The 10,027-nt window shown below is 55.1% G+C and overlaps 1 protein-coding gene across 1 annotated transcript; it reads right to left on the bottom strand.

Moving 5' to 3' along the window:
* Positions 1-5,685: 5,685 nt before the first annotated feature.
* On the bottom strand, positions 5,686-7,746 carry MAFA (MAF bZIP transcription factor A). Its single transcript, XM_063175167.1, has one exon. It carries the CDS (start codon positions 7,129-7,131, stop codon positions 6,265-6,267), a length of 867 nt encoding a protein of 288 aa, XP_063031237.1. The 5' UTR covers positions 7,132-7,746; the 3' UTR covers positions 5,686-6,264.
* Positions 7,747-10,027: the final 2,281 nt, after the last annotated feature.

Raw genomic sequence — 10,027 nt, forward strand, 5'->3', positions numbered from 1 at the left:
CCAGGGAGCCGCCAGCTGCCAGGGCTGTGCCGGAGCCGCGCTCCAGCCTCGGCCTTTTCCATGAATAAATAACCTGGTGGGGGTGGGAAGATACTCCCTCTGCTTTCCCTCCGCTCTCATGCATGGAAAGGAAGGATTGGAGGGGGGTGAAAACCCAGGGAACCTTTGGGGTTTATGGTGTGGGTAATTAAACACTGAGCTGATGATTTAATTGGGAGCTTGGCAATGAGGGATACAGAGTTGTGGGGATGGAGAGGGGAACAGGGGCATTCCCAGGCACTGGGGATGGCGACTCCAAGGAAAGCTGCGCTTCCCAGACAGCTGAGATAGCAAAGGGCATTGGCTGGCAGGATCTGATCACGTCTGGATCTGAGGACTGACGCTGCCCTGGAATGTTTCCCACTTGGCAGCGAGCTGTTCTCCCTGCACACACGTGGATGTGCATCCTGCATCCCACAGCTTGCATCCCATATCCCACCTGCTTTATCCCACCACCTGCACACACACAGGCAGTGATGGGTATGAGCTGGAATTCCTGGCATTTGCTGGTGTTGCGTCCTTGATGGAGTTTATCCGGTCAGGAAAGGGTGAGCAGTGCCAGGCTCCTTCTTGATCCTCACAATCCAGAGTTTCCCTTTCCTCCTGGATCAAGGGGCAGTGACAACCAGCACACAGCCTGCTGCAGGGAGCTTTCCATATCCCACATTCCATATCCCATCTCCTACACCCCATTTCCTGCATCCCAATTCTCATATCCTATTTGTCACGTCCTTTATCCTGCATCCCACATCCAAAATTCTCCATCCTTGCATCCTGTACCCTATATCCCACCATCTGCATCTCACACCCAATGATAAATCCTGTATCCCTGCATCCTGCATCCCATATCCCTCATCCCAATACCTGCATCCCATATCCCACCTCCTGTATTCCACACCCAATGTCCTGTATCCTCACATCTGGCATCTCACATCCTAAATCCTGCATCCTACTTCTTCCATCCCACCTCCTGCATCCCATATCCTGAATCCCACTGCCTCCCTCCCACATCCAGTGCCCTGTATCCCTGTATCCCCTTCATCCCACACCTGCTGTTCTGTATCTGTGCATCCTGCATCCCACCTCCTGCGTCCCATATCCCTCCTCCTGCGTCCCACACCCATTATTCTGGATCCAACCACCTGCATCCCAATTCCCACAGCAGCACCAGCATGCCTGGATGGAGCAAACCCACCCAAACCCACGGAATTTGGAATAAAATTCCATCTGTGGTGCTGTACATGTTATGCAGGGGGGTTTTCCATGTCCTGGATTTCGGGAAGGACCTCACTTCCTGCAGAGTTTAGGGATGACATCAGTGGAACTGGGATGCGCTGCCCGGGAGAAGGCAGAGAGCTGGAAAAAATTCCAGCCTTCAGGATGAGCTGTGCAGTGCCAGAGTCATGATCCCATGGCAGAGCTCTGTTCTACCGAGGTGATAAATGGGGATAAATTTATTTTATATGAATGTATTTTTACATAACATGGGCAGAGTGGTGTTTGTGTCCCAGGGATGCAGGAATATTGAGGAGGCAGGCAGACAGGGATGCAGGAATATTGAGGAGGCAGGCAGACACAGAGCATGTAAAGGAAGGAATGTGCAAAAATCAAACTCTGGCCGAGCCAGAATATAAAGATCTACTGGAGCCAAAAAATTCCAGCTCCAAACCGAGCCCAGGCTCGGCTTGCAGTGGCTCAGCCCTGAGCTCGGAGCCAAATCCAAGATTTTTTTTTTCCAGGATTAATTTAGCTGAGATTTGAATTAATTCCTGCTTTTTAAGTGAACATTACCCCAGATTCCTCCATGCCCAGCAGCCCAACCTTCTTCCATCCCAGGACTAAATTCCAGGACTTCTCACCTTACGGAGATGTCGGGATTTGTGGAGATGTCGGGATTTGTGGAGATGTCGGGATTTGTGTGAACACCAGAGCAGTTTTGGGACAAACCTGTGGGGTGGGAGCATCAATAACTGAGGAGGAAGGAGCGAGGGACACTTTGGAGATGCCTCGCTGATCATCTTCTTTTGGTTTTCCACCCGATTCCAGCGATCCCAGTAATTCCTGCTTGGAGGTGGCACGGAGCACCCTGCACCGCTTCAAGGGGACTTTGCCAGGGGCTGTGCCCAATCTCCAGCATCCATGGATAAGATGCTCCAGGGTACTGCTGTGTTTGGGGGTGAGCACCCCCCAGAATCACCCCTCTGCCCCGTGGAAAACTGACAGGCTGGGAATCAGGAGGAATTCCAGCCATTTCCCAGTTCAGCGATGCCCACTGAGTGGGCAAGTAAAGCTTGGAAATGGGATTAAGGAGCTCTGCAGGAGGGGGACATGAAGAGGACCCCCAGAGCTTGTCCCCATGTCCCCATCCCAAGTGCCAGGCAGCCCTTGGAGCATCCTTTTGGATTTGGCTGCTGTTTCCACCCCTGGAAAAGGCTGAGCGTGGAGCTGAGGATGCAGGAGATGCCCAGGATGCGCTGCGGGACTGCAGATCCTCACAGGAGGGACAGCGTGGTGTCCTGAGGTCCTGCTGCATCCCCCAAGAGGCAGCAGGAAGATGGAGAAGGAGGCTCCAACCGCTCTCAGGGATCAGGAAAAACGAGGGGAAAGCTTTGAAACCAGGTCAGAGTGACCCCAAGCGCCACACGTCCTCCTGCAGCAGACGTGGTGGCACCTGCGGATGTCGCAGTCCTGCGGCACACGGGTGACACACGACCCTGTCCCGCCACATCCCCATCCCAAAACATGTGTCGACACGCTTGGAATGCACACACATGATCCTGCAAATATTACAGCCATCCTAATAAGCTGCAATCCCAAGCAGGGACCACCCAGACACCCCCCAGAGCCCGGGGTGCAGGAGGGGCTCAGTCCCAAAAAGGAGACAAGTCATAAATCAGCCAAATTTAGGCTTAAACTACTTTGGGTTTTATTATTTATTCAGCAAAGCTAAATCCCAGAAAGCCGGGAGCTTCAGGAGCACGGAGAAATTCGGGATGATGGGGCAGAGGGGTGCAATTCCACCCCAAAATCTCCCCAAAAATTTGTGGGATGGGGTCCCCCAATGGACAACCAATATTAATGGGTGGCAGAAACACCCTGTGTCCTGCTCCAGCTATTAGGGGATTTCAAGGAGGGTTTGGGGGAAAAAAAATCAGTGGGGAACTAAAAACTAAATCAAAGCGGCGCAGGGAATTGGGGATCCTTTCAGGATAAAGAGGAAGGGATAATACCTGGATTGCTAAAATAATCTGGGATCTTTTCCAGGTTGTTGCACCCCAGAATAAAACCAAAAGGAGAGGGCGAAGGGGAAAATTTGGAATCTTAAATCGCTGCCTTCGCTGTGCCATGGAAGCGGCGAAAGGATTCCGGAGCAGGAGACGATCACAGTCACCCCACTGTGTCCTGGGGTGACACCCCGTGGGACAATGCTCCCACAAAACTCCACACAGACCCCAAAGTCAGCTCTGCTTCCCCAACCAGCCCCAGCCCAGCTGGGAAAAGGGGCAATGACCCCCAGGATGTGCCAACAGGGAATGGAGATCAAGGAGAGAAACATCCAGGAGTGAGGATGGAGACGGCAGGGACCGAGATCCCCCGGTCTGGTTTGGGGAAGGTACCAGCCCCAAATACCTTTTCCTCCCCAAATTCTTATTTGATCATGACCAGGCAGCTGGATGTGCTCTCCCCCCAAAAATATATGCCAAGAGAAAGGGATATTGGGAGAAAAATTAGGGAATTACCCACCAGGAAGCTGTGATTCACCTCCAAAAAATTCGGGGACGTGATGTCCCGCAAGCAGCTGCGTAAGTTAATTTTATTTAGAGCCAGGTTTGCAAAGTTTCCCTGGATCTAAATAAATACAGGAATAAGGGGTGAATCCCCCACCTTTCAAACCCCCCTTTTTGTCCAGCCCTGGGACAAATCTCCCTCTTTGCATCCCAGCTCCCATCCCAAAATCCAAGTCCGATATTGAGCCGAGCTCCAGCTGCTCAAAAATCCTCTGGTCACACAGTAAGACACCAAAAAGCCAGAAAAAGATGAAGAAAAAGGGGAGTGAGGTTTGGGGGTGCAAAAAAGGCAAGACCAGAGGGTTGTGGAGTTGCAGGCACCCCACAAATCCAAGGAAAAGCCAAGGGGGTTACATGAGCACGGTGGAGATTTATGGAAGCGGCAGGAGGGAACACGCCACAGCTTGGGGACTTGCCACAGCTGAGCCTGGGCAAAAATACAGGACAGAAAATACACCTAAATATTAAAAAAGCACATAAAATGCCCAAAAAATGTGTTGTACCAAGGGTTGGGTTGGAATTTGTCCCGCCGAGTCCAGGAAAAGCTGCAGCTGTACTTGGGGTTTGCGGCAAAAGGAGAAATAACCTTAAAAACAGTCCCAAAAAGTCACAAAATCTCAGTAAAATACCAGCCCAAAAGCCTGGATTAGGGAAAGTGTGGGCTTGGTACTATTTTAATTAAAAATTCAAGCGGGAGAAGCCAAAAGAGGAAAGAAAAATAATTTATTACCATTGAAAATCAAGCCAGCGGCTCATCAGGACGGTGTCGGACAAGCTGGAACCAAACTGGATCCGGTGACTTCCCAGCAGCTGCAGGGATGAAGGTCTCCAGGACCCTCCAGCCGGGAAAGAAAACCAAAAACACCCAGAACCCGGCTGAAATAAAAACCAACAACAAAACAAAAACAAAACAAAAGGCAGGAAAAGTGAAAAGCCAGAGTTCAATGAGGCAGAGGCGACGCTCAACACCGGACTTATCTCAGCGGGAGCTCGGGGAAGGTTTTGCATCAGCACCGGGAATCAAAGGGATAATAAACAACCCCCAAACAAAACCCCGATGATGCGTGGACTCCCCCCAAAAGTTGAGAGAAAACCCGACCCAGGCTCTAGTTGAATATAAGTTTTTATCTTGATGCAACATCATTAAAACCGTCACAAATCGAAACAACAGGTCGTTAAAAACGCTTCGCACGATCAGTCCCTAAAATGCACCAGGCTCCCAAGCTCGCTTTGTCCGCAGGACCCTTTTGTTTTCCCCCCTAAAATTTGTTTTTTTTAAATTTTTTTCTCCTTTTTTAAATAAGCAACTCGTTTAAAAAAAAACAAACAAACCCGCCCCGCTCCTCCGCGCAGGATCGGTCCCGCTTTCGCTCCAACGATTGCACGAATTCTCAATCCTTTTTTTTTTTCCTCTTGTTTCCACAACAAATAATGTGCATTTTCTTGCCGTCTGTTTTTTTTTTTTCCTTTTTCTCCAAACATCGAGGTTAAAATAAGATTTTCCGTTTCCCAAGGGTTAATAAATAAATCTGGTGCATAGTGAGATAGCAGCCAACCGTTTGCAGTCCATATATTACTATATTGCCTTTCAGGTCACCCTAAAATTGTTACCTCTTCCCCTCCCACCCTTCCCCACTATTTTTAAGAGCATAGATAATTTTAAATCTCTATAAAACAGTATTATTTCACCCAATCGATTCCTGTATATAGTGCATTCGGCTTCTTCCCAACATCGTTAAATTAACTCGGATATTATTTGCATGCTATTACATACAAACTTTTAAGACTCGTGTAATTTTTTTTTCTCTTTTCTAAAGGATTTTAGGGTTTTTTTGTTGGTTTTTCTTTTTTTTGTTCGTTTTCTTTTTCTCGTAAATCACCAAGCAAAATATAGGCTCAAGGAAAAAAAAAAAAAAGAAAGAAAAAAAAAGGCAAAAAACGAACTAACTTTCTACATATTTACAAGGGTGAATAAGTTAAACGTGGCTCAGGTTTGCCGGCCGGGAATGGGGGAGGTGGGCGGAGGGGGCCGGGCAGGGCGCAGCGCTGCCGGGGACCCCCCCGGCCGATCCGTGGGGGATCCCTCGAAGAATAAAAATCCCAATGGAGGGGAAAACCCGCAGGAAAAGGTGGGGAGAAGCCACCTGGATGGCGCTGATGCTCCCGGGCAGGGGGGCGGGTGGCCGTACACGTCCCGCATGCAGGGCTGCCCCCCACTCCCCCACCTCGGGACCCCCCACCCCGAGTCCCGATGGGTGGGTGCGTGGTGGGAGGGAGGGAGTTCAACTTCCCCTCCCCAAAATTTCGGTGGGGACTTCATAATATTAATTTTTTTTTTCTTTTTAAATATAAGCGGCGGGTTCGCTCTCTACCCGCATGAGGAAAACGAAAAAAAAAAACAGAAAAAGGGGATCCCACCCCATCCCACCAGCCCGGCTCACATGAAGAAGTCAGCGGTGGCTTTCGGGGCGGCGGATGGGGAGGGCTCCCGCGGGAAGCCCCGGCCGGCCAACTTCTCGTATTTTTCTTTGTACAGATCCCTTTCCTTGGCCAGGCGGGTCACCTCCTGCTTGAGCTGCTCCACCTGGCTCTGCAGTTGGCATTTCTCGTTCTCCAAGATGTGCCGTTGCTGGACCCGCTTGTAGCGGCAGGATTGAGCGTAGCCCCGGTTCTTCAAGGTCCTCCTCTTCTGCTTGAGGCGGATCACCTCCTCCTTGCTGAAGCCCCGCAGCTGCCGGTTCAGCTCCCGCACGGACATACTCACCAGCTGATCGTCGGAGAACCGGTCCTCCAGGCGTAGGTGGTGATGATGGTGATGGTGATGGCCGGGATGGTGATGCGCAGCCGGCGGCAGCTCCTCGCCCCCGAAGGGCTGAGGTCGGAAGGGCTCGTACCCTTGGTGGTGATGATGATGGTGGTGAGGGGCACCGATCAGCGCCTCCACCGCGTCCTCCGGCGTCAGGTTGAGAGCTTCGGGGTTGAGGTGATGCTGGTAACCCGACATCCAGTACAGCTCCTCCAGCTGCTGTTTGGAGCCCAGGGAAGCGGCGGTGGTAGCCGGGGGGCCGGGGGCCGGTTGCCCACCGGGGCTGGGAGCGCAGAAGCTGGGCGAGGAAGGCACGGAGGAGCAGGGCGTGCTGAGCGGGGTGGACGACAGGGACCCGGCGGGCAGACGGTGGCACAGCCGCTCCGCCTCCGCCGGCTCCTTCTTCACCTCGAACTTCATCAGGTCGAAATCGTTCACGTACTCGATGGCGAGGGGGCTCGTGGGCAGCTCCGCGCTCATGGCCAGCTCCGAGGCCATCTCAGTCCATGGAGGGACCGGGGGGGAAAGCCCCCGGGCACCGCCGCTCACCGAGGGTCCCGCGGGCTCCGGGAGCCTCCTCCGAGCGGGCTCCGGCGCAAGCGGCTGCCCAGACCGGGCTCCGGGACCCTCGGATGGGGCTTTGCCGTGGGGTTCAGCGGGGCTACGGCACCCTCCGATGGGGCTTTGCCGTGGGGTTCAGCGGGGCTCCGGCACCCTCCGATGGGGCTTTGCCGTGGGGTTCAGCGGGGCTCCGGGACCTTCGGACGGGGATCTGCTGCCGGGCACCGGGACCCTCCGGCGGGGCTCCGCTGCGGGGCTCAGCCGGGCTCCGGGAACTCCCGACGGGACTTAGCGGTGGGATTTTGCGGTGGAATTCAGCCGGGCTACGGAACCTTCTGACGGAGCTCTGCGGTGGCGTTCAGCGGGGCTCCGGGACGCTCCGACCGGGATCCGCTGAGGGGCTCAGCCGGGCTCCGGGACGCTCCGATGGGACTTTGCGGAGAGGTTTAGCGGTGTCCGAGATGAGGCTCTGCTGCGGGGCTCAGCCGCGCTCCGGGACCCTCCGCCGGGGCTCTGCTGCGGGGCTCAGCCGGGCTCCGGTGCTCGCCTCGGACGGGACTTTGCGCTGCGGTTCCGCCGGGCTCCGGGACCCCCAGCCGGGGCTCCGCTGAGGGCTGCGGGGCAGCCACCTCTCTCCGTCGGGGGTCGGCTCCGCTGCTGCGCTCCGGGGCCGTCCTCCGAGCGCCACGGCTCTGCTCTCGGGCCGGGCGGGCTCCGCCGCTGCCTGCGGCCGGTTCCCAATGGCGAGGAGCGGGCAGCGCCCTGCCCGCCCCTTCCTGCCTCCCCTGGCACCTGCCCCGGCCCCACCTCCCCGGGCTCCGAGCCTTCTCCTGCCTCCTCCTCCTCCTCCCGCCGGGACACGGCGCCCTGGGGGCGGGGGCCGCTCCCCTGCCCGCCCCTGCCCGCGACCGGCGTCGTCGCCGCCGGGAGCTCAATGGGACTCGCCGCCTTTTATACGGGGAAAACGAGGCACGGCCACGCCTACTGGGGCGACGCTGAGCGCTTCCAGCCTATCAGCATCCCGAGAGCCCGCTTGGATTTTCATATCCCCATGGCAACGCCCCCGGGGCAGCTGTCAATCTCCGGAGGCGGGGAATGCTCCGGTTACCCCCTGGACCCCTCTCGGCCCCCGCATCCCAACGTGGGGCTTCGGCTCTCACCCTCCGCCCCGAACTGAGTGTGGAGTGGGGAGAAACATCCTAGAAATCCTGATTTCCTACTCCCCAGAAAGGGGAAATATCCAAAAAGGAGTTACTGAGCCTAAATCGGGTTCGGTGCCACCTCGCTGAGGGACCACAGCATAGGAATGCAGCCCCTTCCCCACCTCAGGAACAACCCAGGGTCCTTCCCCGAGCACTTCCATCCTTGCAGAAAGTCAAATAAATATAATTTTGGGGATTTTTCGGGATTTTCCATAACCTATTGGTGGTCAGGCTGCAGCCACGTGTGCCTCTGTACTCCAGCGCTGCCTCTGGTTTCGGAGGTGGTGTCGCACCCAACACAGGTGGCATCCACACCTGACACATGAACGGGAGTGCCACCAGATGGAGGAGCAGGATTGCCATCCCAGCACCTGGAAAAGGTGTCACTGGCACCCAGAGGCAGCAGGTCAGGGGATTTTTGGGGTGCTCATGCCACCCCTGGATGAGGCCCTGGTTGGGATGTGGCCTTGCTGCTCCATCTGCAACCTCAGGGCTGCTGCAGCCTGGGAGGAACAGGACTGGGAAACTGAGGCACGGGGCAGCCGCCATGGAGTGGTCCCACCTAATCCCAAGGGATGAGCAGGTTCATCCCACAGTCTGGCAACACCCATCCACTCATCCCATGGGGATTCAGGATTGTCTCTCACTTGCAGGATGCATCCTGGGTCCCACTGCATCCCAACCCGGCTGCATCCCACACTCCTGCGTCCCACAGGCAGCTCCTTGGGATGTGGGGGGTGACATTCCCCTCATCCAGCCAATCCTGCTTGGAGACTTGGGGACAGGGGACACTGCTCTCCATTAATTGACCATAGGGTCAAATTAATGCAAAAAAGGTATTTTTTTTGAGGATGAAAACCTTTATCCCGCTGCAACTCCAGAAACTGAAATCCCACATTATTGCTTACGCTGGATCCAGCCTCTGAGGAGGGGGGGTCCATCTTTCTGCTGCTAATTGGGTCAGGGCAGGGGGGGCATTTATTCCCCTTGGGAAGGGTCATGGATGCAGCCAAAGCCCTAAACATGACCCTCATTCCCTGGTGATCCTGGATGTTATCCCATATTGGACACAGATATCCCACTTTGGAGTCCCCAAACTTGGGCATGACTTGCGGGAGAGGGCAAAGAAGTGGACAACAAAAAAATCTTTTTTGTGGGGTGGTTTTAACCCTTTTTGCTTCATTGTGTCACCCAAAATCCATCACCATCCCACCTGTGTGGCAGGATACCGGGATCCTGCACTGGGAAAAGATGGGGTGCCACCTCCTTTTCCCTGGCACCACGATCGTCCCCAGAGCTGCTCCACCCTGGGGGCACCTGGCCCCCACCAGCAGCTGCCACCCAAGCTGGGACAGGAGCCACCAAGGGATTAGGACCGGGCCAGGCTCCAATGGGGCCGTGGCTCCCCAGCGACACCCCCGGGGTATTTTTAGGAAATGCCCATGGCATGTCCCCAACCCTCCCCGCCACGCCAGGCCCATCAGCTAAGTTTACTCACAGGCGGTCAAGTGACATAACCAGGTTGGTGGCCTCGGCTTGGTGGCAGGATGGCGTCACCTTTCACTTTTAGAGCTCGTGTGCCCCATCACTCCTCGGAGCAGGGCTGGGTGCCCACCTGGGGCTGCCTCAGT

The sequence above is a fragment of the Melospiza melodia genome, chromosome 1 (assembly GCF_035770615.1).
Source record: "Melospiza melodia melodia isolate bMelMel2 chromosome 1, bMelMel2.pri, whole genome shotgun sequence".
NCBI lineage: Eukaryota > Metazoa > Chordata > Aves > Passeriformes > Passerellidae > Melospiza > Melospiza melodia.

Bases quoted from the DNA above. Each gene is read 5' to 3' on its own strand.
- MAFA (XM_063175167.1), bottom strand. From the start codon at position 7,131: ATGGCCTCGGAGCTGGCCATGAGCGCGGAGCTGCCCACGAGCCCCCTC.